Source organism: Macaca thibetana, chromosome 10 (assembly GCF_024542745.1).
Source record: "Macaca thibetana thibetana isolate TM-01 chromosome 10, ASM2454274v1, whole genome shotgun sequence".
In the NCBI taxonomy this organism is placed as follows: Eukaryota; Metazoa; Chordata; class Mammalia; order Primates; family Cercopithecidae; genus Macaca; species Macaca thibetana.
The window spans coordinates 13,167,089-13,193,699 of NC_065587.1; the positions used below are offsets into that span (position 1 = coordinate 13,167,089).

Below are 26,611 nucleotides of genomic sequence, written 5' to 3' on the forward strand. Positions count from 1 at the left end.
CCGCTGGGCGCAGGATGTTCTGGGGTTGTCTCTTGTGGCTCTATTGGGAGAGAAGGCTCTGGGATTGTCCCGTTGGGCACAGGATGTTCTGGGGTTGTCTCGCTGGGTGGTTCTGTCGGGAGAGGAGGCTCTGGGATTGTCCCGTTGGGCACAGGATGTTCTGGGGTTGTCTCGCTGGGTGGTTCTGTCGGGAGAGGAGGCTCTGGGATTGTCCCGCTGGGCGCAGGATGTTCTGGGGTTGTCTCGCTGGGTGGTTCTGTTGGGAGAGGAGGCTCTGGGATTGTCCCGCTGGGCGCAGGATGTTCTGGGGTTGTCTCTTGTGGCTCTATTGGGAGAGAAGGCTCTGGGATTGTCCCGTTGGGCACAGGATGTTCTGGGGTTGTCTCGCTGGGTGGTTCTGTCGGGAGAGGAGGCTCTGGGATTGTCCCGTTGGGCACAGGATGTTCTGGGGTTGTCTCGCTGGGTGGTTCTGTCGGGAGAGGAGGCTCTGGGATTGTCCCGCTGGGCGCAGGATGTTCTGGGGTTGTCTCGCTGGGTGGTTCTGTTGGGAGAGGAGGCTCTGGGATTGTCCCGCTGGGCGCAGGATGTTCTGGGGTTGTCTCTTGTGGCTCTATTGGGAGAGAAGGCTCTGGGATTGTCCCGTTGGGCACAGGATGTTCTGGGGTTGTCTCGTTGGGTGGTTCTGTCGGGAGAGGAGGCTCTGGGATTGTCCCGCTGGGCGCAGGATGTTCTGGGGTTGTCTCGTTGGGTGGTTCTGTCGGGAGAGGAGGCTCTGGGATTGTCCCGTTGGGCGCAGGATGTTCTGGGGTTGTCTCTTGTGGCTCTATTGGGAGAGTAGGCTCTGGGATCGTCCCGCTGGGCGCAGGATGTTCTGGGGTTGTCTCGTTGGGTGGCTCTGTTGGGAGAGGAGGCTCTGGGATCACCCCGTCGGGCACAGGGTGTCCTGGGGTTGTCCCACTGGGGAGTACAAGTAGGAAAAGAAGTTTGGGGGTTGTCCTGCTGGGTAGAAGAGGTTCTAGGGTTATCTTGTTGGGTGGCTCTTTGGGGAGAGGGATATTGAGGATTATTTTGTTGGTTGGACGAGGTTCTGGGGTTATCCTGTTGGGTGCTTCGTGAGGGAGAGGAAGCTCTGGGGGTGTTCCGCTGTGTAAATGAGGCCCTGGAGGTGTCCCTTTGGGTGATTCGGTGGGGAGAGGAGGCTCGGGGGGTTTCACGTGTAGACGCAGCCTGAGCAGTGTCCTTTTGGGCAGGGGAAGCCCGAGGTGTGGTGCTTCGAGGTCCGCTGTGTGGTGTCATGGAGGCAGCCTGGGTCAGTGTTGACCGGTGCCGCTCTAGGGAGAAGAACCCACTTTCTCCCCGGAGCTTTGCCCAGTGCTGTCCTGCGCTCTGGCTCCCACCGCCCGTGTCTGGAGAGAAAACAGAGGGGCTCAAGGTAAGGGGAGGGGTCCAGGCACCTCTCATATTCTACCTTTCTTTGTCTCTTTGGACCAGTGATTAGGGCAGACCCCACACCCTCCTCTTACAGGTCTCACTGTCCGTACCAAGTGACTCCACCTCTCTGACCAAGACTGATGAGACAAGGGCTTGGATGCTTCTCTCAAGCCGAGGTCAAGAATTTGAAATTGAGACCCTGACTCAGTCAAGAGATGGACTCAACAACTGGAAGAGGCCACAGGGTCTGGGGATCCATGGACAAAACAGAGAAGAGGCAGACTCGTGGACAGAAGTGTTGGCAATAGCCTGTGTAACCCAGGGAGGGAGAGGTGGGCCCAGCAGCAGCCACCTGATAGTCTGCCCTTCCCAGTTTTACTTCCTTCAATCAGAATCTGAGGAATTCCCCCCATTTCTGGTTTTTCTGTTTTGTTTTTGAGACAGCCTCGCTCTGTCGCCCAGGCTGGAGTACAGTGGCACCATCTTGGCTCATTGCAACCTCCACCTTCTGGGTTCAAGCCATTCTCCTGCCTCAGCCTCTGGAGTAGCTGGGATTACAGGCATGTGCCACCATGCCCGGCTAATTTTTGTGTTTTTAGTAGAGACGGGGTTTCACCATGTTGGCCAGGCTGGTCTCACACTCCTGACCTCAGGTGATCCGCTCGTCATGGCCTCCCAAAGTACTGGGATTACAGGTGTGAGCCACCGTGCCCGGGCTTTTTTTTTTTTTTTTTTTTTTTTGAGACAGAGTCTCATTCTGTCACCCAGACTAGAGTGACAGACTTGGCTCACTGTAAGCTATGCCTCCTGGGTTCAAATGATTCTCCTGCCTCAGCCTCCCAAGTAGCTGGGATTACAGGCATGTGCCACCATGCCCAGCTCATTTTTGTATTTTTAGTAGAGATAGGTTCTAATGAGTCTGTTTCATGTGTGACAGCTCTAGAAAGCCCTGGTTTTTTGTATTCAAATGTTCCTACCCTGAGGCTTCTCCCAGGGCTGCCATGAGGATGGGAAAGGTGCAGGGATGGACAAACTTTTATAAACTGATAGCTGGGAGTTTGCCAGAAATGCAGAATCTCAGGTCCCAGCCCAGATGCACTGCTTCTGAATCTGCATTTAACAAAACTGTCTGGTGATTTGTACAACTTAGAGTTTCAGAAGCACTGGCCTGAAGGATTAACATAACCGTCCTCAATAGTGACCTCTTCGCAACTCCTAGCCTCATGACTGAGTTGCCATGACCTTGGTGTGTCACCCTCCATCCCGCTCAATCCCTCAGTCACCGAGCAGGTGTTGAGCACCAGCTATGTACATGTCCCTTGGCTACTGCTTTAGATGAAGAGTAAAGGGTATTGTGGCCTCATCTTAAAGGAGCCACAACTGTGGGTGTGGTGGCTCACACCTGTAATCCCAGCACTTTGGGAGGCCAAGGTGGGAGGATCACTTGAGCTCAGGAGTTCTAGACCAGCCTATGCAACATGGTGAGACCCTGTCTCTACTACGAGTTTTTTAAAACTTAGCAGGGCCCAGTGGTACGTGCCTGTAGTCACAGCCACCTAGGAGGCTGAGGCCAGAGGATTGCCTGAGCCCAGGAGGCAGAGGTTGCAGTGAGCCAAGATTGTGCCACTGCCCTCTAGGGTGGGCAACAGAGCAAGATATTGTCTTAAAACAACAAATGAAACAAAAAAGTAGCCACAATTGCCTTCACGCAGATCCCCTCTCCTCATGCCTTTTTTTTTTTTTTTTTTTTTTGAGACGGAGTCTGGCTCTGTCGCCCAGGCTGGAGTGCAGTGGCCGGATCTCAGCTCACTGCAAGCTCCGCCTCCCGGGTTCCCGCCATTCTCCTGCCTCAGCCTCCCGAGTAGCTGGGACTACAGGCGCCCGCCACATCGCCCGGCTAGTTTTTTGTATTTTTTTTAGTAGAGATGGGGTTTCACTGTGTTAGCCAGGATGGTCTCGATCTCCTGACCTCGTGATCCGCCCGTCTCGGCCTCCCAAAGTGCTGGGATTACAGGCTTGAGCCACTGCGTCCTCATGCCTTCTTAAGATCCCCTCTGCTCTCCCTTTGCAACCACTGCCCCGTCCAGCCTCCCTGGGCTGTTGTTGGTGAAGTCTGAGTTCCCAGCACCTAGCAGAGAATTCAAAATTTGCATGGTCTCTAGGCACAGTGGCTCACACCTGTAATACCAACACTTTGGGAGGCCGAGGTGGGTGGATCATCTGAGGTCAGGAGTTCGAGACTAGCCTGGCCAACATGGTGAAACCAGTCTCTACTAAAAATACAAAAATTAGCTGGATGCGGCCGGGCGCGGTGGCTCATGCCTGTAATCCCAGAACTTTAGGAGGCCGAGGCGGGCGGATCACGAGGTCAGGAGATCGATAGCAGTCTGGCTAACATGGTGAAACCCCATCTCTACTAAAATTACAAAAAAAAAAAAAAATTAGCCAGGCGTGGTGGTGGGGGCCTGTAGTCCCAGCTACTCGGGAGGCTGAGGCAGGAGAATGGTGTGAACCCATGGGGCGAAACTTGCAGTGAGCCGAGATCGCACCACTGCACTCCAGCCTGGGCGACCGAGCAAGACTCCATCTCAAAAAAAAAAAAAAAAAAAAAAAAAATTAGCCGGATGCAGTGGTGCATGCCTGTAATCCCAGCTACTTGGGAGGCTGAGGCTGGAGAATTGCTTGAACCTGGAGGTGGTAGTTGCAGTGAGCTGAGATCTGGCCACTGTACTCCAGCCTGGGTGACAGAGCAAGACTCTGTCCCAGAAAAAAAAAAAACAAAAAATTTGCTGGTGGCTGATGTCCCATGGCTATTCTAAAATACATTTCATGCCTGGTAGTGGCTCACACCTGTAATTCCAACATTTTGGGAGGCTGAGGCAGGAGGATTGCTTGAGCCCAGGAGTTGGAGACCAGCCTGGGCAACATAGTGAGCCCCCATCTCTATGAAAAATAAAAATAAAATAAATACATTCCAAATTTTCTCTCATCTACACCCACTTCCTACTCCAAGCCACCACTATTTCTCTCCTGGATGGTTGCAGTAGCCCCCAGGCCTGTGCACTCTGGGGCCAATGTCATCGTTCATCCAGGCAGACTTTTTCTAAAGTCAAAGGTGAGCAGATTGCTGTGCTCACAGCCTTCAGGGGAAAACTGGGAGAGATGGGAAAGCTGTCACAGACTGGAGGAGACAGAGGAAATGAGGAGGGGGACTAAAGGCAATGTGGGATCCTGGAATGGATCCAGGAACAGAAAAAGGATATTAGTAGAAAAACTGGTGAATCCCATCAAGTCTGTAGCTTAGTTAATAGTATTGGAGCAGTCGGCCAGGTACGGTCGCTCACACCTGTAATCCCAGCACTTTGGGAAGCCGAGGCAGGCGGATCACCTGAGGTCGGGAGTTGGAGACCAGCCTGACCAACATGGAGAAACCCCGTCTCTAATAAAAATACAAAACTAGCCGGGCGTGGTGGCTCATGCCTGTAATCCCAGCTACTTGGGAGCCTGAGGCAGAGAATGGCTTGAACCCGGGAGGTGGAGGTTGCAGTGAGCTGAGATTGCGCCACTGCACTCCAGCCTGGGCAACGAGAGTGAAACTCTGTCTCAAAAAGAAAAAAAAAGAAAGAAAGAAAGAAAGAAATGAGCGAAATAATGAGCGCAGTGTGGGGCCTGAGGTGTGATCAACGCAGTGGAGGGCTGGGCTGTATAAAATGGTAGGTTCAAGGGAGAAATCAAGGCCAGAGATGTAGACTTCAGAGTCATGGTTTTTCCCAGACAGTACTGAAAGCCAAGCAGCTAAGTGTGCAGGGAGAGGACAGAAGGGGACCAGGACTGGGATCTGGGGCATCCGATATTTAAAAGTGAAGCAGAGGAGGCGGCCTCAGCAAAGGAGAGAGAGGTGGAGTGGCCAGTGAGGAAGGAGGCAGGCCAGGAGTGAGGGGTCGGGGAGCCCAGAGTGATTCTGTGCAAGACATTGATTTAGCACAAGGCCTGGAACATCAGAAAAGCAGGTCACTGCTGTAATGCTGCTGCTGTTCTCATTGCTGCCACATCTATTCAGCCGTGATTGACTTATGGGCTGTAAGTAAACGTCCACTGAGCGCCTGAGTGAGCATTGCCCCTCAGTTGAAGATGCCACATCTCCATCCCCTGCTTCCCTGAGCATCTGAAGCCTCAAAACCTCTTCCTTGGGGCTTGCAAATCCCACACAGCACAGCCAGCGCTGGGCACACCGGCTCCCCAGCCATCTGCTCTCAGCAAAGGGCACACCATCCATGCAGACACCCAGGCCAGGAGCTGTGACCGTGTATCCTCCTGTCCTGAGTACCATCAAGTCTCCTTCCTAAACCTCTCTCCTTCTCTGTCCCCTCCTCACCCTGCAACCATGACCTTTAATTAATTAATTAATTTGAGATGGAGTCTTATTCTGTTGCCCAGGCCGGAGTGCAGTGGGGTGATCTCGGCTCACTGAAACCTCCGCCTCCCAAATTCAAGCGATTCTCCTGCCTCAGCATCCCGAGTAACTGGGACTACAGCCGTGTCCCAGATCCCATCAGGCTCAATATGGTGAAACCCTGTGTCTACTAAAAATACAAAAAGTTAGCTGGGCGTGGTGGCAGGCACCTGTAATCCCAGCTACTCAGGAGGCTGAGGCAGTAGAATCGCTTGAACCCAGGAGGCGGAGGTTCCAATGAGCTGAGATCATGCCATTGCACTCCAGCCTGGGAGACAGAGCAAGACTCCATCTCAAAAAAAAAAAAAAAAAAAAATGCCCCAGTTGTCCCAGTAATGCCTGTCACAGCTCTGTCTCCTCCTGTCCCAGATCCCAATGGGCTCACACATGGCATTCCACGTCCTCGTCCCGTTAGTCTCTTTTAATCAAGAACAGTCCCCAAGCCCCTTTTTGTCCTATGAGGAGTCCAGTCATTTTGCAGAATATCTTTCTTTTTTTTTTTTTTTTTGAGACGGAGTCTTGCTCTGTTGCCCAAGCTGGAGTGCAGTGGCCAGATCTTGGCTCACTGCAAGCTCCGCCTCCTGGGTTTACGCCATTCTCCTGCCTCAGCCTCCCGAGTAGCTGAGACTACAGGCGCCCGCCACCTTGCCCGGCTAGTTTTTTTTGTATTTTTTAGTAGAGACGGGGTTTCACCGGGTTAGCCAGGATGGTCTCGATCTCCTGACCTCGTGATCCGCCCGTCTCCGCCTCCCAAAGTGCTGGGATTACAGGCTTGAGCCACCGCGCCCGGCCGCAGAATGTCTTTCAATTCGGGTTTGTGTGATGTTTCACCGGGGTTAGGTGTAGGCAGTGCATTTGCAGAAGGACAATTTAGAAGGGAAGGATTCTGTGCGCACCCCAGCATCCCCTCCCCCGACCCCATGCATCACATCAGGGGCATCTGATGTTAGTTTGTTCCACTCTGGGGATGCTGAACAGCTGCTTGGTGAAGGTGGTATCTTCCTGCTCTCCCCAACCTAACGGCATCTTTTCGCTCTGTAATCGATGCAGAATCTGAGGACTGATGCTTTGAGACCATGGTGAAACCCCCTGTTTCCTGACAACTTACCACCCTAGGTATTTCGCATCCGCCGGTGATTCGTGCCTGAACCAGTTATTGCTATGGTAGCTGCAACAGTCTCTTAACTGGTTTCTCATCCTTCAGCCCCTCCCTGCTCCAACTCCTCCTTTGCACCTTTGACCTAGGGAACTTCCTAAGGCACAGGTTCAATTACATGACTTTCCTCCTCAAAAAAACCTTCAGTGGCTCCCTACTGCTTAGAGAAGAAAGTCCAAACTCCTTGACTAAGGCCAGGCACAGTGGCTCACTCCTGTAATCCCCAGCCAGGAATTTGAGACAAGCCTGGCCAACATGGTGAAACCCCGTCTGTACTAAAAATACAAAAATTAGCCAGGCGTGGTGTTGCAAGCCTGTAATCCCAGCTACTAGGGAGGCTGAGGCAGGAGAATCACTTGAACCCAGGAGGCGGAGGTTGCAGTGAGCTGAGATGGCACTACTGCATTCCAGCCTGGGCAACAGCGTGAGACTCTATCTCAAAAAAATAAAAATAATAATAATAGGCCAGGCGCAGTGGCTCACGCCTGTAATCCCAGCACATTAGGAGGCTGAGATGGACAGACCACTGAAGGTCAGGAGTTTTGAGACCAGTTGGGCCAACATGGTGAAATCCCATCTCTACTAAAAATACAAAAATTAGCTGGGCATGGTGGCGGGAGCCTGCAACCTCAATTACTTGGGAGGCTGGGGCGGGAGAATCGCTTGAACTGGGGAGGCGAAGGTTTCAGTGAGCTGAGATCGCGCCACTGCACTCTAGCCTGGGCAACAGAGTGAGACTCCGTCCCCCCCCAAAAAATAATAATAATAATACAGTAGGTAGCATGGTTCATTGTGGCTGCTCCACCATGACATGGGAACTGTTACTATTATTAACACTCAGGCCACCAAAGTAAGCTATACCCAAGGTCCCAAATGGCCAGTGAGATGGCTATCTGGGGGGGCCCCAGGCCATCACCATGGGAACCAACCTGGCAGAAGGACTCACCCTCCTTTTTCTGGCCTGCAGTGTCTCCTCCCACAGGGGACCTGGTGAGGAGAGACGGAGCCTTTTGGGAGCTGTCAGCTTTTGGCCCCTCCTGAGGTCTCCTAGGGATCATCACTGCGAGCTTGTCCCAGTTGGGGGCCTCCTCCTGCCTCTCAACAGTGTCCCAATCCTGCCAGAGAAGGGGAGGAGAAAGTATGTTTGTGGGAGAAGAAAGGCTGCAGGACATATACTCCCCAAATGAGAGGGGTAGAAGGAAGGGAAGAGAATTGACATTAAAAAGCACTTCCCTGGTCGGGTGCGGTGGCTCACGCCTGTAATCCCAGCACTTTGGGAGGCTGAGGCGGGCAGATCACAAGGTCAGGAGATTGAGACCATCCTGGCTAACACGGTGAAACCCCGTCTCTACTTAAAAATACAAAAAATTGGCCGGGCGCGGTGGCTTAAGCCTGTAATCCCAGCACTTTAGGCCGAGACGGGCGGATCACGAGGTCAGGAGATCGAGACCATCCTGGCTGACACAGTGAAACCCCGTCTCTACTAAAAAAATACAAAAAAACTAGCCGGGCATGGTGGCGGGCGCCTGTAGTCCCAGCTACTCGGGAGGCTGAGGCAGGAGAATGGTGTGAACCCGGGAGGCGGAGCTTGCAGTGAGCCAGATCACGCCGCTGCACTCCAGCTGGGTGCAGAGCGAGATCGCTCAAAAAAAAAAAAAAAAAAAAATACTAGCAGGCATCCAGCTGAGGCAGGAGGCAGAGCTTGCAGTGAGTGGAGATCGTGCCACTGCACTCCAGCCTGGGCGACAGAACGAGACTATATCAAAAAAAAAAAAAAAAAAAAAGCACTTCCCTGCCGGGCGCAGTGGCTCACACCTGTAATCCCAACACTTTGGGAGGCCGAGGCAGGTGGATCACCTGAGGTCAGGAGTTCGAAACCAGCCTGGCCAACATGTGAAACTGTGTCTCTACTAAAAATACAAAAACTAGCCAGGCATGGTGGTGGGCGCCTGTAATCCCAGATACTCCAGAGGCTGAGGCAGGCGAATCGCTTGAACCTGGGAGACGGAGGTTGCAGTGAGCTGAGATCATGCCACTGCACTCCTGCCCAGGTGACAGAGCAAGACTCCATCTCAAAAATAAATAAATAAAATTAAATAAAAAATAAAAAGTACTTCCTAAACCATCAGGTTCTGCATTCTGCCCCGGAGAGGTGACAGTGAGTGGTACCACACTTTCTGTGGTGTAGACTCTGCTCCATGGACTCAGTAAAAAGCACTTCCAGCCTGGGCAACATAGTGAGACCCTGTCTCTACAAAATTTAAAAAAAAAAAATTAGCTAGGCATGATGGTGCATGCCTGTAGTCCCAGCTACTCAGGAGGCTGAGGTCAGGGGATCACTTGAGCCCAGGAAGTCAAGGCCATAGTGAACCATGTTCAAGTCATTGCACTCCAGCCTGGGCAACAGAGCAAGACCCTGTCTCAACAATCAACTTTTTTTTTTTTCTTTTTGAGATGGAGTTTTGCTCTTGTTGCCCAGGCTGGAGTGCAATGGCACAATCTAAGCTCACCACAACCTCCGCCTCCCGGGTTCAAGTGTTTCTCCTGTCTCAGTCTCCCAAGTAGCTGGGATTACAGGTGCCCACCACCACACCCTGTTAATTTTTGTATTTTTGGTAGAGATGGAGTTTCACCATGTTGGCCAGGCTGGTCTTGAACTCCTGACCTCAGGTGATCGCCCACCTTGGCCTCCCAAAGTGCTGGGATTACAGGTGTGAGCCACCGCACCTGGTATTCAATCAGTCAATTAAATAAAAAGCACTTGCTGTTTGCCTGGCACTGTGCTGGGCTCTAGCAGGTGCTAAGTGCTAAGTCGCTTATCTTCAATGAACCTAGGAGGCATGCACGTCCATTGAAGCCAAGAACTTTGCCCAGACTCCCCCAGTTCCGCATCTGGGACTGGTGTGAGATACCCCCAGGGGCCAGAGAGAAGTGGGTTCAAATCCTAGCCCCACTGCTTCCCAGATGTGTGGCCTCCACTAAATTGCTCCCCCTCTGAGCCTCAGCCCCATATGGGACGACTGAAGTCTCCGCCTCCAAGGGTGTGGTGAGTCTCCCTCGAGCCCACACCCACCAAGCGCTTAGCGTGGAGCTGGTCATGAAGCGTGCGAGGCTGGGTTGTTTTATTCTGAGTCTTATCACCACCCCCCATCATTTTCCTTTTGAAAGGGTCTCCTGGGACAAGCCTGTCTCTCCGGCTCCGTGGCAGCCCCTCAAAGTGCCAATGCTAGAGGAAAGACTGCTGGGTCTTCTCTTTTCGTGGCTAAATGACCCCCGCAGCCTGCTCCCTTCCCTCTGTCCCTTGGAAATCTATGCCAGGGCTGGCCATGGGGCTCAGCACCGTGTGGTGAGGGCAGGGCCCTGGGGTTCTGTGCCACTCTTGCTCTAGACACCACACCCAACATCCCAGCCCTCTGGGACCTGGCAGCCCAAGCCCGCTGGTGATTCACCCGGAGCTCCTGTCAGCTGAAACTCCTTTCCCGTCTTTTCACAGCCAGACCCCAGCCGCCCTGGGCCAGCCTGTGTAGAAACCCCCACCCTCTGGGGGTTCACCGGGGTGGCCCGAGGTGCCAGCTAATGGTCCAGAGGACCTCGCCAAATTCTCTGGTATGAGGCTTAGCCCTGGCCTGGAGATTCAGGCGGGACCCAGGGCTGCAGATGGAGGTGTGAGCCACTCTTGTCCCCCCATCTCCCGCTCCTGGCTCACCACAGAGGACGAGTTGCTGGTATCATCAGGGGTGGCGGAGTCAGCGCTGGAGCCGGGGTCAGAGCCGGGGTCCTCGTTGCAGCTGCCACGCAGGGAAGTGGTCAGGCCCTCCAGATAGGGCACTGCCTCAAGATCATGGCTCCCGCTCCTGGGGGCGGCTGTGGGACCCTCTTCTGGGAGCCCTGCTGAGGGGGATGGGCCCCTGGGAGAGGAGACCGACCCATGACTTTTTCCCAAAAAGTAATGGGGAGTTAGGGGTACTCCCCACCCCACCCAGGCATTCACACTCACTCACACGGGGAGCCTGGGGCCCACACGCTGGTGTGGGAGAGGGAGCCAATGCTGAGGGCTGCCTCTGTGTCAGGCTTTTTATATGGGTTGCCTCGTTGAGCTAAAACAGCATCTCTTTATTTTTTTATTTTTAATTGTGTTGTTGTTGTTGTTGAGACGGAGTCTTGCTCTGTCGCCCAGGCTGGAGTGCAGTGGCTCGATCTTGACTCACTGCAAGCTCTGCCTCCCGGGTTCATGCCATTCTCCTGCCTCAGCCTCCCGAGTAGCTGGGACTACAGGCGCCCGCCACCTCACCCAGCTAATTTTTTGTATTTTTTCGTAGAGACGGGGTTTCACCATGTTAGCCAGGATGGTCTCGATCTCCTGACCTCGTGATCCACCCGTCTCGGCCTCCCAAAGTGCTGGGATTACAGGCGTAAGCCACCGTGCCCGGCCTTCTGTTTTTTTAAATATGTCTACCTGTGAGGAGCACATGAGTGATCCTAGCACAATGCTGATTTGATTCAGTTCCTCTTATTTTACAGACAGGGAAACTGAGACACAGGAAGACAGAGTAACTTGCTCAAGACCCATCAGGGATGGATCTGAAGCTGGAACCCAGGTTTCTAGACTCTCAGGCCATGGCCTCCCAAGGTATCATGACCTTAAAGGGGGAACTGCCACTCAGGCCTAAGGGTGGAAGGAACGCCAGAGCCCGGAGCAGTGCACACCTAGGTAGGTGGGTGACAGCAGGTGCCCCTGGGTGCAGGGACTGTTTAATCTTTTAAAGCTGTGCAAAGGGAACCAGGAAATGTGAGTAGGCTGTGGCCATGCCCACTGCAAGGTGGGTGCACAGCAGCACATGCCCTGGGGCAAAGCTGAGCTCGGTCTTAGGAGGTTATGGGGGGGCAGGGGCCCCGGGAGAGACAGCCAGGGTTGGGGAGGGGAGGCTCAGCCACCCAAGTGCAAGCAGGGTGGTGTGCTCTGAGCTTTTCCTGTCTGCCCAAGGAGCATGCCCACCGCCCACCTGTGCCTAGATTTGGAGGACTGACCACGTGACCCATGCCAGCAGCCATTACAGACAGGTGTTGCCTTGGGGAAGGAGTGCAAATGGGAAGGGCAAGGGCATTCCACCCCATGAAGCCTTTCCCCGGGCCCTGGGACTCTACCCACCTCCTGGACCCTGGCCGGAGGCCCGGGTCCACCACAGACCGGCAGCCGGAGGTTGAGGCGCTGAGTGGGTCCTCAGGGGCAGGTGGGCATCGAGGCAGGTCGCAGTAGGGCACCTCAGCACCTGAAGGGCTCCTGAGCTCCTAGGCCAGGGTTGGAGAGAGGAGACAACTCAGCGCCCACGTGGGGTCTCCCCTCCCCCTGCACAGCCCCTCCCAGCGGTGTGGGAGTCTCCAGGCATCTCCTCCGGGGATCTCGCACTTCTCAAGGAGCTGCCCATCAGGCTGGAAGCGCCCCTTGGGACTCAAGCCGAGGGCTGGCTGAGGTACCCGGTGTGTGCATGCACACGTGTTGTACACATACGGGCCTTGGAGCAGGTATGTGTGTGGATAAAGACCTGGTATTGGGGGCACATGTGTGCACATAGGTGGAGTGAGCTCTTGCGCATGCATGCCTGCGCAGGTCCCGCGGGTACACGGATTCGTACGTTTGCATCAGTGCAAGTTTATGTATATATGCATGTATGTTGTGCGCCCCAGAACGAGGTGGAAAGAAGGATCCACCAGGGTCTTTTGCGGCCAAAAGACAAGGGTGAGGAGGAAGGATTAGGCTGGCTGAGAGAAGGAAGAGGTCTGAGGGAGGAAGAGGCAGTTTGATGGTAGAGGAGATGGGAAAACAAGGTCTTGGAGGACAGAAGAGATTTGCCCCACTAAAGGAGAGGCAGGGGCTCCAGGGCTGGAGGGTCAAGGCCCCAGAAAAAGGGCGGGGGCCTGGAGCCAGCTGCCCGCTCCTCTCTCCCTCCACCCTTGGCAAGGCCACACCTGTGAAGGCTGGTCTGGTGCTGGGCTCACCAGGGGAGAACGGTTGCTCACCTCCAAGGCCCCCCCCAATTCCTCCCCACCTCTGGAGAGCAGTAGGTCCCTCCCCTGGTGGTGGGAGACAGTGGCCATGGCACCCTGCGCCCCGCCTCCTCTCGGATTACCTGGGCTGCGGGCTCTGGCGGTGGTGGCGGCTGTCGGCTGTCAGCACCCTCATCCCCGGGGGGCTCCGGCTCAGGCCCCCACGCTGCCGCCCTCCCAGGCCCCGACTCCGGGCTGTGGTGGCAGCAGCAGCCGAGGCAGTGGAAACCTTAGAGGGGCCGGCTTCGGGAGCAGGGGCCCCTCATTACTGTTTCATAAGCCGGGGCCCAGCCAAGAACAATGCAGGACTTGAAACCACAGGAACCCGATCCCAGCAGCTCACCTGAGAGCCGGGAGGGGCAGGAGCCTGGGCATGGGATCCCTGGGGACCCTGGAGCCCAGAGCCCAGGGCCAAGGCAGCACCTTGTCGGCAACATGGGGTGGGCACAGGCTCTCCAGGTTCCAAGAAGGCCACCGCTGGGGGTCAGGCGGTGCCAAGAAGTGGGGTTGGGGTATCTGCCGTGACATCCAGGCCAGGGGAGCTTGGCAGGATTCAGTTTCGCCCCCTGCCCTGCAGCCAGATTCTGATCAGAGCTCGGCAGCAGGAGGTGTCAGATCCACAGCCGGGCCTGGCGCCTTGGCCACCCAGGGGACAGCACAGCAGAAATCAGGAGATGCTCGCCAGGCATCATCCAGGGGTCTCCGCCCCGCCAGGCCCAGCAGGAGCCTCAGCCTGATGTGACACCTCATCCTGGCTTTCATCCCAGCTCCCGTCACCACCCCACCACCCACTTGAGTGGGCCCCACAGTCAGTCCCCAGCTCTGATTTCCTGTCTGGCGGGTCAGCACTGGCTCTGGCCTCAGATAGACCTCGGGCCCCATCCTGGCTCCTCCACTTCCCGGCTCGTGACCTCAGGCCGATGACTTCCCCTTTTGGAGCCTTGTTTTCTCCTCTAGGAAATGGAGGCTGAGATGCGACCAAGACCTGGGCCACGTGTATCCTCTCTGTGCCTCAGTTATCTCATCTACAAAACCAGCAGGATAGCAGGACCCACCTCCTAGGGGTGTTCTGAGAATTAAATGAGTTAATATTTGTAGAGGGATTTTTTTTTTTTTTTTTTTTTTTTTAGACAGAGTCTCGCTCTTGTAGCCCAGGTTAGAGTGCAATGGCGCAGTCTCGGCTCACTGCAACCTTCACCTCCTGGGTTCAAGCAATTCTCCTGCCTCAGCCTCCCCAGTAGCTGTGATTACAAGTGACGCCACGCCCAGCTAATTTTTCTATTTTTAGTAGAGACAGGGGTTTGCCATGTTGGCCAGGCTGGTCTCGAACCCCTGATGGCAGGTGATCTGTCTGCCTCAGCCTCCCAAAGTGCTGGGATTACAGGCGTGAGCCACCGTGCCCAGCCCCTAAAAAATTTTCATTAAATAGACAGGGTTTTGCCATGTTGCCCAGGCTGGTCACAAACTCCTGGGCTCAATCAATCCTCCACCTTGGACGCCCAAAGTGCTTGGATTATAGGTGTGAGCCACTGTGCCCAGCCAATTTTTTTTTTTTTTTTTTTAGACAGAGTCTTACTCTGTTGCCCAGGCTGGAGTGCAGTGGCATGATCTCAGCTCACTGTAACCTCCACCTCCTGGGTTCAAGTGATTCTCATGCCTCCGCCTTCTGAGTAGCTGGGACTATAGGTGCACACCACCATGCCTGGGTTATATATATAGATATATAGATAGTTTTTTTTTTTTTTTTTTTTTTTTTTGAGACAGAGTCTCGCTCTGTCTCCCAGGCTGGAGTGCAGGGACGCCTTCTCGGCTCACTGCAAGCTCTGCCTCCCGGGTTCACGCCATTCTGCCTCAGCCTCCTGAGCAGCTGGGACTACAGGTGCCCGCCACCATGCCCAGCTAATTTTTTGTATTTGTAGTAGAGATGGGGTTTCACTGTTAGCCAGGATGGTCTCAATCTTCCTGACCTTGTGATCTGCCCACCTCGGCCTCCCAAAGTGCTGGGATTGCAGGTGTGAGCCACTGTGCTCGGCCAATTTTTATATTTTTAGTAGAGATGGGGTTTCACCGTGTTGCCCAGGCTGGTCTCGAACTCCTGCGCTCAAGTTGATCCGCCTGCCTCAGCCTCTCAAAGTGCTGGGATTACAGGTGTCAGCCACTGTGCCTGGCCTCAATTTTTTTTTTTTTTTTTTTTTGTGAGACGGAATCTTGCTCTGTCGCCCAGGCTGGAGTACAGTGGCGCGATCTCGGCTCACTGCAAGCTCTGCCTCCTGGGTTCACGCCATTCTCCTGCCTCAGGCTCCCGAGTAGCTGGGATTACAGGTACCCGCCACCATGCCTTGCTAATTTTTGTATTTTTAGTACAGTCAGGATTTCACCATGCTAGTTAGGCTAGTCTCAAACGATCCACCCGCCTCGGCCTCCCAAAATGCTGGGGTTACAGGCGTGAGCCACCATGCCCAACCCAGTGTCAGTTTTTTACTATCACATCTGGTACACAGGGAGCTGTTTCCTGCCCAGAGTTGGGTCCCAGGGCCTGGCTCAGAGACACAACAGTCACCCTTCATGCATTTGCCAAAGGAAAGTTTCACAGCCTCAGATCATCATCAGAGCAACTGGAGGCTCAAGAAAGTGGAGGATTTGATGTTGTGCCCCTCTCTGATCTCTTTTTTTTTTTTTTTTCCAGATAGAGTCTCGCTCTGGCAATGGCATGATCACAGTGCACTGCAGCCTCGATCTCCTGGGCTTAAATGATCCTCCTGCCTCAGCCTTCCAAGTAGCTGGGACTGCAGGCGTGTACCACTACATCCGTTAATTTTTTGTTTTATAGAGATGGGATCTCACTTTGTTACCTAGGCTGATCTTGAACTCCTGGTTTCAAGCACTTCCTTCAGCCTCAGCCCCCTAAAGTGCTGTGATCACAGGCAGGAGCCATTGTGCCCAGCCCCCTCTCTTACCTTGAAACCATCTCTGGTCTTGGCTACTGGAGAGGAGGGGCACATTGTGGGGTTTGCCTCCAAGCCTCTGGCCTTCTTGGCTGTCTTTGCTGATTCCCTGGCCTCCACCCAGGCCTATTCTCATCTCATTCCACACTTTCCTCTGCAGACGATAGCCTCATCCATGAGCAAGACTTTGGTCAGTGACAGATCCTGAAGACTCGCAGGCCTCCATCTCCTGTGGTGGTCTGGCCCTGAGCTCCAGCTCCCCCAATTCACTAACCTCCCCCTCATCTCCACTGTGTCCTGCCGGCACCCCACACCATGCCCCAGACAACTCCAAACAGACCTCCCAACCCAAGTACCCTGCCTGGAGAAATAACAGGAGTCAGCCATGGGTTTCTCCCCTCCCTCACCCCCAAATCCTGTAGATGTGCCTGTTCAGTTAGTTCGAAAATGTGTCAATTTGCCTCCATCTCAAAGCCCTGATCATCTCTGGCACTGATGAGTACGTGCACCTTTTCCTGGCGGGTCATCTGATTCACTCTCACCACCCTGCACACTCCATTCTCTCTGCCCAGCAATCAGAGTGACTGTGAAAAAAGCAAATCAGGGCCAAGCGCAGTGGCTCACACCTGTAATCCCAGCACTTTGGGAGGCTGAGGCGGGCAGATCAAGAGGTCAGGAGATCGAGACCGTCCTGGCTTACATGGTGAAACCCTGTCTCTACTAAAAATACAAAAAATTAGCTGGGCGTGGTGTGGTAGCGGGCGCCTGTAGTCCCAGCTACTCGGGAGGCTGAGGCAGGAGAATGGCGTAAACCCGGGAGGCGGAGCTTGCAGTGAGCCGAGATCGCGCCACTGCGCTCCAGCCTGGGCAACAGAGCAAGACACCATCTCAAAAAAAAAAAAAAAAAAAAGAAAAAAGAAAATCAGAACATGTCACTCCCTTATTGGTGGCTCACACCTGTAATCTCAGCACTTTGGGAGGCCAAGGAGGGTGGATTGCTTGAGGCCAGGATTTCAAGACCAGCCTGAGTAGCATGGTGAAGCCCCATCTCTACTAAAAATACAAAAATTAACTGGGCTTGGTGGCGCATGCCTGTAGTCTTAGCTACTTGGGAGGCAGAGGCAGGAGAATCGCTTGAACCTGGGAGACGGAGGTTGCAGTGAGCCGAGATCATGCCTCTGCACTGGAGCCTGGGCGACAGAGCGAGACTCCATCTCAAAAAAAAACAAAAACAAAACAAAACAAAACTCAGAATCCTAAGTCCTCAACATGTCCACAAAGCCGCACAAGGCCAGTGAGACCAGGCCCCCCCCATTCTCCATCCTTGTTCTATAGCTCCTCTGTGCCCCCTCTTGCTGTCCTCTCCAGCCCAATGTGCAGCCTCCTTTCTGCCTCAGGGCCTTTGCATATTCTTTGTTTGTTTGTTTTGTTTTGAGAGGATTCTCGCTCTGTTGCCCAGGCTGGAGTACAGTAGTATAATCTTGGCTCACTGCAACCTCCGCCTCCTGGGTTCAAGAGATTCTCCTGCCTCAGCCTCCCGAGTACCTGGGAATACAGGCACCTGCCACCACACCTGGCTAATTTGTGTATTTTTAATAGAGATGGGGTTTCACCATGTTGGCTAGGGTGGTCTTGAACTCCTGACCTCAGGTGCCCACCCATCTCAGTCTCCCAAAGTGCTGAGATTACAGGCATGAACCACTGCACCCGGCCTCTTTGTTTGTTTTGTTTTTGAGACAAGGTCTCACGCTGTTGCCCAGGCTGGAGTGCATTGGCACACTCACAGCTCACTGCAACCTTGAACTCCTGGGCTCCAGTGATCCTCCCACATCAGCCTTCTGACTAGCTGGGACTATAGGTGTGCACCATCCTGCCTGGCTAATTTTTTTTTTTGGTAGAAATGGGGTCTCACTGTGCTGCCCAGGCTGGTCTCAAACTCCTGAGTTCAAGTGATCTTCCTGCCTCAGCCTCCCAAAGTGCTGGCATTACAGGTGTGAACTGCCGTGCCAGGCTGGCCTTTGCACATTCTACTCCCTTCCTCTCCTCTTCCTGCAATTTCACTGACTAATGCTAATGCCTGCACAGCCTTTACCAAGCAGCTGAAATGTCATTTTTTTGGAGACAGTTTCCCCAATGCCCTATCCTTTACCTTCATGCCACTTACTATTCCTTTATACATTGATCACAACCAAGATTAAATAATCATGTGCATGATTACTTTCTTACTGTCCATTTCTCTTGCTAGACTACAAGCCCTATGAAGTCAAGCCAGGGATATGTCCCCCTCTCCTCATCTCCTCCTCCCTCTCCGTCTCCCCTTCCCTCTCCCCCTCCCCCTCCCTGATTTCTTTTCTTTTCTATTCTGTCCTGAGACATAGTCTAACTCTGTCACCTAGGCTGAAATACAGTGATGCGATCACGACTCACTGCAGCCTCCACCTCCCAGTCTCAGGTGATCCTCCCACTTCAGCCTCCCACGTAACTGAGACTATAGCTGCATGCCACAACGCCCAGCTAATTTTTTAAATTTTTTGTAGAGATGGGGTTTTGCCATGTTGCCAGGCTGGTCTCGAACTCCAAGTGATCCGTCCGCCTTGGCCTCCCAAAGTGCTGTGATTACAGGAGTGAGCCACTGCGCCCGACTGTGCCTTTCTGATTTATCATGATTTCCCCAACATCTAGCATAATTCCTGGCACATTTTAAGCACCTATTCAGTATATATGAATTCATGAGCTGACCCACAGTCTCAGGTGGGAAATGGTGGGATTGAGACTAGAACTCAGACCAGCCTGAATCCAGAGCTCTCCTGTTCCATGCTTGCCATCTTCCCAACCACTGGGAGAAGGTCATTTGCATGAAAGATGGACTCCCAGGCATCTGTTCCCTGAACCTGAACTTGCAGGCGAGCACAGGAAAGCTATTATTGGAGGTATCAAGACCGGTAGAAGCCAGGCGCGGTAGCTCACTCCTGTAATCCCAGCACTTTGGGAGGCTGAGGTGGGTGGATCACCTGAGGTCAGGAGTTCGAGAACAGCCTGGCCAACATGGCGAAACCCCGCCTCTACTAAAAATACAAAAATTAGACAGACATGGTGGCGGGCGCCTGTAATCCCAGCTACCAGCTACTTGGGAGGCTGAGGCACAAGAATTGCTTGAACCTGGGAGGCAGAGGTTGCAGTGAGTCGAGACTGCGCCACTGCAGTCCGGCCTGGGTAACAGAGCGAGACTCTGTCTCAAAAAAAAAAAAAAAAAAAAAAAAAAGAGGAGCTTCAGACCCCAGTGGGAATGACGAAGCCATGGGGGTCAAGGTTGGAAGGACCCTCGGAGGTTCATGGGTCTGAGGTTTCTCATCGTGTGTATCAGGTCCTCTGTGTTTACATGCATGGGGGCTTGGCAGCAGACTACATCAATCACAAGGTAAGAAAAGGACTCTTCTTCACTCCTTCAATAACTTGAAGAAGAAAATCTCGGCTGGGCGCAGTGGCTCATGCCTGTAATCCCAGCGCTTTGGGAGGCCGAGGCGGGCAGATCAGAAGGTCAGGAGTTCGAGACCAGCCTAACCAACATGGTGAAACCCTGACTCTACTAAAAATACAAAAATTATCCAGGCGTGGTGGTGCACTCCTGTAATCCCAGGTACTCAGGAGGCTGAGGCAGGAGAGTCACTTGAACCTGGGAGATGGAGGTTGCCATGAGCCGAGACTGAGCCACTGAACTCCAGCCTGGCGACAGAGAGAGACTCCGTCTCAAATAAAAAAAAAAAAAAAAAAGAAAAGGACTCTTCTTCACTCCTTTAATAACTTGAAGAAGAAAATCTCCAGATCTCCAGACCAGGTGCGGTGTCTCATACCTGTTATCCCTGAAGTTACGGAGGTTGAGGTGAGGGGATCGCTTGAGCCCAGGAACTTGAGACTAGCCCTGGCAACATAGTGAGATCCCGTCTCTACAAGAAAATTAGCCGGGCGTGGTGGCATGTGCCTGTAGTCCCAGCTACTCAGGAGGCTGAGGTGGGAAGATCATTTGAGCCTGGGAGGTTGAGTCTACAGTAAGCCATGGTTGGACCACTGCACTCCAGCCTGGGCTACAGAACAAGACCCTATCTCCAAAAGAAAAAAAAAAAAAAGAGAGAGAGAGAAAGAAAATCTCCAGATGATGCTGGTGTATTCTTAACATCTCTCTAACATCTGCTAATCTCCCTTTTTGACAAAGAGACAGCAGGACTCAAGCTCAGAGCCTTCCACAGAAAACACTCTCGGCCCTCAGAGCCCAGTGCCACCGCCATGTCCTCCAGCGCTAGCGCGAGCGCCCTGCAGTGCCTGGTGGAGCAGCTCAAGTTGGAGGCTGGCATGGAGAGGATCAAGGTCCCTCAGGCAGCTGCAGAGCTTCAACAATACTGTATGCAGAATGCCTGCAAGGATGCCCTGCTGGTGGGTGTTCCAGCCGGAAGTAACCCCTTCCGGGAGCCCAGATCCTGTGCTTTACTCTGAAGGCTCTAGGAGAGAAGTTCACTGAGGAATGTCTTCGAGCACAAAGTGACGAATGACTGCCTTCAAGTCTCAAGAAAACACTTTTCCCTAGCTCTAATTAGAGATATTTTAGCCCTTTCCTGTGGCCTGGTCCTATAGCGAAAATCACAGAAATTCATGAGTTTCTACTTGAGTGAGGAAACTGGGTGAAGGAATAGAGTTTTAAATAGTAATAGCCTGTTTTTTTGTGCAAGTACTTTTATACATAAGACAAAGAAGTGGCCGGGCGCGGTGGCTCAAGCCTGTAATCCCAGCACTTTGGGAGGCCGAGGCGGGTGGATCACGAGGTCAGGAGATCGAGACCATCCTGGCTAACATGGTGAAACCCCGTCTCTACTAAAAAATACAAAAAACTAGCCGGGCGTGGTGGCGGGCGCCTGTAGTCCCAGCTACTCGGAGGCTGAGGCAGGAGAATGGCATGAACCCGGGAGGCGGAGCTTGCAGTGAGCCGAGATCGCGCCACTGCACTCCAGCCTGGGTGACACAGCGAGACTCCGTCTCAAAAAAAAAAAAAAAAAAAAAAAGACAAAGAAAAACCTTACTACCAAATATACCAAAATGCACCTGTTTCATAAGTGAGTTACTAATATTTCTTTTTTTTTTTGAGACAGAGTCTCGCCCTGTCGCCCAGGCTGGAGTGCAGTGGCCGGATCTCAGCTCACTGCAAGCTCCGCCTCCCGGGTTTACGCCATTCTCCTGCCTCAGCCTCCTCAGTAGCTGGGACTACAGGCGCCCGCCACCTCGCCCGGCTAGTTTTTTTTGTATTTTTTTTAGTAGACAAGGGGTTTCACCGTGTTAGCCAGGATGGTCTCGATCTCCTGACCTCGTGATCCGCCCGTCTCGGCCTCCCAAAGTGCTGGGATTACAGGCTTGAGCCATCGCGCCCGGCCAACTAATATTTCTATACCTGGAATATCATGTATGTTTTATTTACTGAATGTTTACTTTTTTTTTTTTTTTTTTTGAGACGGAGTCTCGCTCTGTCGCCCAGGCTGGAGTGCAGTGGCCAGATCTCAGCTCACTGCAAGCTCCGCCTCCCAGGTTCCCGCCATTCTCCTGCCTCAGCCTCCCGAGTAGCTGGGACCACAGGCGCCGCCACCTCGCCCGGCTAATTTTTTGTGTTTTTTTTAGTAGAGACGGGGTTTCGCCGTGTTAGCCAGGATGGTCTCGATCTCCTGACCTCGTGATCCGCCCGTCTCGGCCTCCCAAAGTGCTGGGATTACAGGCTTGAGCCACTGCGCCCGGCCTATTTACTGGATGTTTACATTTTAAGAAGGAAAATAGTTGTGTTTATTTAAACAAATGAATACTTGTAAACTGTTGTTCCTGGAAGATATTTAACACATAAAAAATGTGTTCTTTTCGGCCGGGCGCGGTGGCTCAAGCCTGTAATCCCAGCACTTTGGGAGGCCGAGACGGGCGGATCACGAGGTCAGGAGATCGAGACCATCCTGGCTAACAAGGTGAAACCCCGTCTCTACTAAAAAATACAAAAAAAAACTAGCCAGGCGAGGTGGCGGGCGCCTGTAGTCCCAGCTACTCGGGAGGCTGAAGCAGGAGAATGGCGTAAACCGGGAGGCGGAGCTTGCAGTGAGCTGAGATCCAGCCACTGCACTCCAGCCTGGGTGACAGAGCGAGACTCCGTCTCAAAAAAAAAAAAAAAAAGTGTTCTTTTCTCATGAATTCACAATTCCTAAATGAATACAAGAAAGTACAAATTGCTGGGAGGAAGAATAGGCTTTACTAATTGACTGATGTCTTGATTTTTCTAAATGGGAAGATTGTTTTATTTTTAACACTAAATATAGGAGCAGTTTCTTAGCAAACTTGTTTGGAAAAGTTAATGTTATGATGTGCATTAGGCTGCCCCATTGTGTATATAAATAAAGCAGATTCAATCTTCGTAAAAAAAAAAAAAAAAAGAAAACACTCTCGAGGCCAGGTGTAGTGGCTCATGCCTGTAACCCCAGCACTCTGGGAGGCCGAGGCAGGTGGATCACCTGAGGTCAGGAGTTTAACACCAGCCTGGCCAACATGGCGAAACCCTGTCTCTACTGAAAATACAAAAATTAGCTGGGCATGGTGGCAGGCACCTGTAATCCCAGCTACTTGGGAGGCTGAGGTGGGAGGATCGCTTGAACCCAGGAGGTGGAGGTTGTGGTGAGCTGAGATCACGCCACTGTACTCCAGCCCTGGCAACAGAGCAAGACTCTGTCTTACAAAAAAAAAAGAAAAAAGAAAGAAAGAAAAAGAAAATACTCTCGAGTTAGGGTTTAATGACATTTCTGTTTTGTTTTTTTCTTTTTCTACCTTTCTTCTGTGTTTTGGTTTTTTTGAGACAGGCTGGAGTGCAGTGGCGTGTTCTCAGCTCACCACAACCTCCGCCTCCCGGGTTTAGGTGATTCTCCTGCCTCAGCCTCCCGAGTAGCTGGGATTACAGGCATGCACCACCGTGCCCAGCTAATTTTTGTATTTTTAGTAGAGATGGAGTTTCACCATGTTGGCCAGGCTGGTTTCAAACTCCCGACCTCAGGTGATCCACCTGCTTGGCCTCCCAAACTGCTGGGATTACAGGTGTGAGCCTCTGTGCCCAGGCTCTACCTTTCTCCTTAACTTTATATACACAGGAAATAATTATAGTTTTCTACTTGTGTTGATGATGTGAAGTTTTTTTACAATAGGAGGGGAAAAAGATGTTGATTTAAAGACTAACAAAGTAAGTAATAGATTAGATGAGGCTATGGTAACAATCGTATCATATAAGCAGGAGGAAAGTGACTGAAGATTGTGAAACATTCACATAGTTCAACCACTTCATTGCAATGTGGGAAAACCGAGGCTCTGGCCAGGAGGAAGGTCAGCATCTGGGTTCAACTGTGAGTTAGCGGACACCACAGGCCCAGTCCTTCACCCATGCCCCCATCCCAAACCACCTCAACCACGTGGAGAACTGGCTCACCTGGTATCTTGCTCCGTGGGCCTCCTCAGGGTGGAAGCAGTTTTGACGGCGGTTCTGGGTAAGCATGTTGGCCTCAAAGTGTTCACAGGGGGCATCCCCAGGCACCTCCTCCATATTGGGTGAGTCAGGCCAGGGCAGTTCCTATAATCCAATGGCTGAACCTCTAGGTGAGGCCTGGCGAAAATGAGGGAGAGGCAAAGACCAGATGACTGGCTGGCCACTCACCTGAACCTCAGCCCCAGTTGCCCCAGTTTCCAGACAAGGACCAAGGAAATAAGGTTACTCATCCATTCCTTTGGATGTTCCTATTCTCCATCCATTCCTGTTCATTTATTCACTCAACAAACACTCGCTAAGCACCTACTAAGCACCCAAGCACTCTGCCAGCATTTGATGTGCGATTTCTAGTCCTTACTGCAGTGTTGCTGAAAGTGCATGCCAAGGACTCTGCATTACACCCTCCTGGGCTGTTCATAAAAATGCAGATACCAGGCCGGGCACAGTGGCTGATGCCTGTAATCCCAGCACTTTGGGAGGCCGAGGCGGGCCGATCACTTGAGGTCAGGAGTTCGAGACCAGCCTAGCCAATATGGTGAAACCCCGTCTCTACTAAAAATACAAAAATCGGCCGGGCGCGGTGGCTCAAGCCTGTAATCCCAGCACTTTGGGAGGCCGAGACGGGCGGATCACGAGGTCAGGAAATCGAGACCATCCTGGCTAACATCGTGAAACCCCGTCTCTACTAAAAAAAAATACAAAAAACTAGCTGGGCGAGGTGGCGGGCGCCTGTAGTCCCAGCTACTCGGGAGGCTGAGGCAGGAGAATGGCGTAAACCTGGGAGGCGGAGCTTGCAGTGAGCTGAGATCCGGCCACTGCACTCCAGCCCAGGCGACAGAGCAAGACTCCGTCTCAAAAAAAAAAAAAAAAAAAAAAAAAAACAAAAATCAGCCGGGTGTGATGGGGCGTGCCTGTAATCCCAGCTACTTGGGAGCCTGAGGCAGGAAGATGGCTTGAACCCGGAAGGCGGAGGTTGCAGTGAGCCAAGATCGCGCCATTGCACTCCAGCCTGGGCGACAGAGTGAGACTCCATCTCAAAACAAAAAACAAAAAAATGCACATTCCAGCTGTGCCCAGTGCGGACGGATCATTTGAGCCCAAGAGTTCAAGACCAGCCTGGGCAACTGGCGAAACCCCGTCTCTACAAAAAATACAAAAATTAGCTGGGCATGGTGGTGCGCGCCTGTAGTCCCAATTACTCAGAAGGCTGAGGCAGGAGAATCGCTTGAACCCAGGAGGTGGAGGTTGCAGTGAGCCGAGATCGTATCACTGCACTCCAGCCTGGGTGACAAGAGCGAGACTCTGTCTTTAAAAAAGGAAAAAAAAAGTGATTTCCCCGGTGATTCTAGTGAGCCCCAAAGTTTGAGTGTCCTTGTATTATAGCTACTCTGCATTGTAGATCAAATTAATGCCCATTTTAGATCAGGCAACTAAGGCTCAGAGAGGTTCCTTTGCTCACTCAAGGTCACAGTGGCTGATTCAAATCCAGGGCTGTGTGTGTCCCTGCTCTCTTGGAGGTGGAAGTGAGGAGCACTGGATCATACTGCCAACTCGCACAGCTCCCTTGGGAAGCACAGCGAGGGAGGCAAAAGGCTGACCAGATATTTTCAGAGTTGAGGATGACGTCTTTGACAAACATGAACAGCCTGAAGTCACACAGCAAGTTTGTGGCAGAGCTTAGCCAAAAAGAAACCCTAATGTGTTTTTTTGTTTTGTTTTGTTTTTTTAAGACAAAGTCTCTCTCTGTCGCCTAGGCTGGAGTGCCGTGGTGTGATCTCAGCTCACTCGGCTCACTGCAACCTCCATCTCCTGGGTTCAAGCAATTCTCCTTCCTCAGCCTCCCAAGTAGTTTCTGGGATCACAGGCATGTGCCATCATGCCTGGCTAATTTTTGTATTTTTAGTAGCGACGGGGTTTTGCCATGTTGGCCAGGCGAACTCCTGACCTCAGGTGATCCACCCCCTTCAGCCTCCCAAAATGCTGGGATTACAGGTGTGAGCCACTGCACCTGGCCCCTAGTTTCTTTTTTGAGGAGGTGGTGGGAGCAGGGTCTTGCTCTGTCACCCAGGCTGGAGTGCAGTGGCTCGATCACAGCTCACTGCAGCCTCAAACTCCCGGGCTCAAATGATTCTCTAGCTTCAGTCTCCCCAGTAATTGGGAATACAGGTGCACGCCACCATGCCCAGCTAATTTTTTAACTTTTTCTTTTGTAAAAATGGGCTCTTGGCCAGGTGCGGTGGCTGACGCCTATAATCCCAGCACTTTGGGAGGCTGAGGCAGGTCGATCACTTGAGGCCAGGAATTCAAGACCAGCCTGGCCAACATAGTGAAACCCTGTCTCTACTAAAACTACAAAAATTAGCTGGGCGTGGTGGCGCACGCCTGTAATCCCAGCTACTCGAGAAGCTGGGGCAAGAGAATTGCTTGAACGCGGGAGGTAGAGGTTGCGGTGGAGCTAAGATCGCCCTGCTGCCCTCCAGCCTGGGCAACAGTGTGTCTCAAAAAACAAACAAACAAACAAACAAAAAGGCTCTTGCTGTGTTACCCAGGCTGGTTTTGAACTCCTGAACTCCTGACCTCAAGTAAGCCTCCTCCTTCAGCCCCTCAAAGTGCTGGGATTACAGGTGTGAAGCATCACACCCTTCTGAAACCCTGGTGTCTTAACTTGTACAAGGGTTCTCCTTTCTGGGTGCCTCTTGGGCTGCCAACATTCATGCCCTAGAATGAAGCTGGGTCAGGAGAGTCACTTAAAGATGCCCTCCCCACCCACACAGAGCCCCAAGGGGACGGTGGGGGGTGGGAGGAACCCAACATCCCAAAACACAAGCAGCTTTTGGTGCCCCCAGGTCACCTGCCCACATTCATTCATCCTCACCTGGTGTGTTCCAGGGATCAGGCTTTTGTTGCCGATCTTGGTGGAGAGCTGAGGAATTTCACCTCCTCCCCTGGGACAGCCAGGGCCAAGGCTCCTCCATCATCAGACCTGGAGAAGGGAATGGGGTGGGGGCGACAGCAGGGCACGGTGGGGAGAGGGCCAC

At 52.7% G+C, this 26,611-nt stretch overlaps 2 protein-coding genes across 6 annotated transcripts in view; one reads left to right on the top strand and one right to left on the bottom strand.

Annotated features, from left to right (window-relative positions):
• LOC126963774 (uncharacterized) overlaps nt 1-21,038 on the top strand; it is a 44,415-nt gene extending 23,377 nt beyond the window's left edge. For 2 of the 5 annotated variants that reach the window (XM_050806400.1, XM_050806399.1), the window contains 2 exons: nt 11,562-11,751; nt 20,241-21,038. In XM_050806400.1, the coding sequence (XP_050662357.1) occupies nt 11,616-11,751; nt 20,241-20,518 (414 nt within the window). In that variant the 5' untranslated portion in view covers nt 11,562-11,615 and the 3' untranslated portion in view covers nt 20,519-21,038. Of the gene's footprint in view, nt 1-1,294; nt 1,433-11,561 lie in introns of those variants that run through there. The other 3 variants (XM_050806401.1, XR_007729205.1, XR_007729204.1) reach the window with 3 other exon arrangements.
• TRIOBP (TRIO and F-actin binding protein) overlaps nt 1-26,611 on the bottom strand; it is an 81,611-nt gene extending 55,000 nt beyond the window's left edge. The window contains exons 1-6 of the mRNA XM_050806208.1: nt 26,449-26,611; nt 23,517-23,690; nt 12,190-12,329; nt 10,747-10,948; nt 7,987-8,155; nt 86-1,406 (exon numbers count right to left, since the gene is read on the bottom strand). Of these exons, the coding sequence (XP_050662165.1) occupies nt 86-1,406; nt 7,987-8,155; nt 10,747-10,948; nt 12,190-12,329; nt 23,517-23,630 (1,946 nt within the window). The 5' untranslated portion in view covers nt 23,631-23,690; nt 26,449-26,611. The remainder of the gene's footprint in view (nt 1-85; nt 1,407-7,986; nt 8,156-10,746; nt 10,949-12,189; nt 12,330-23,516; nt 23,691-26,448) is intronic.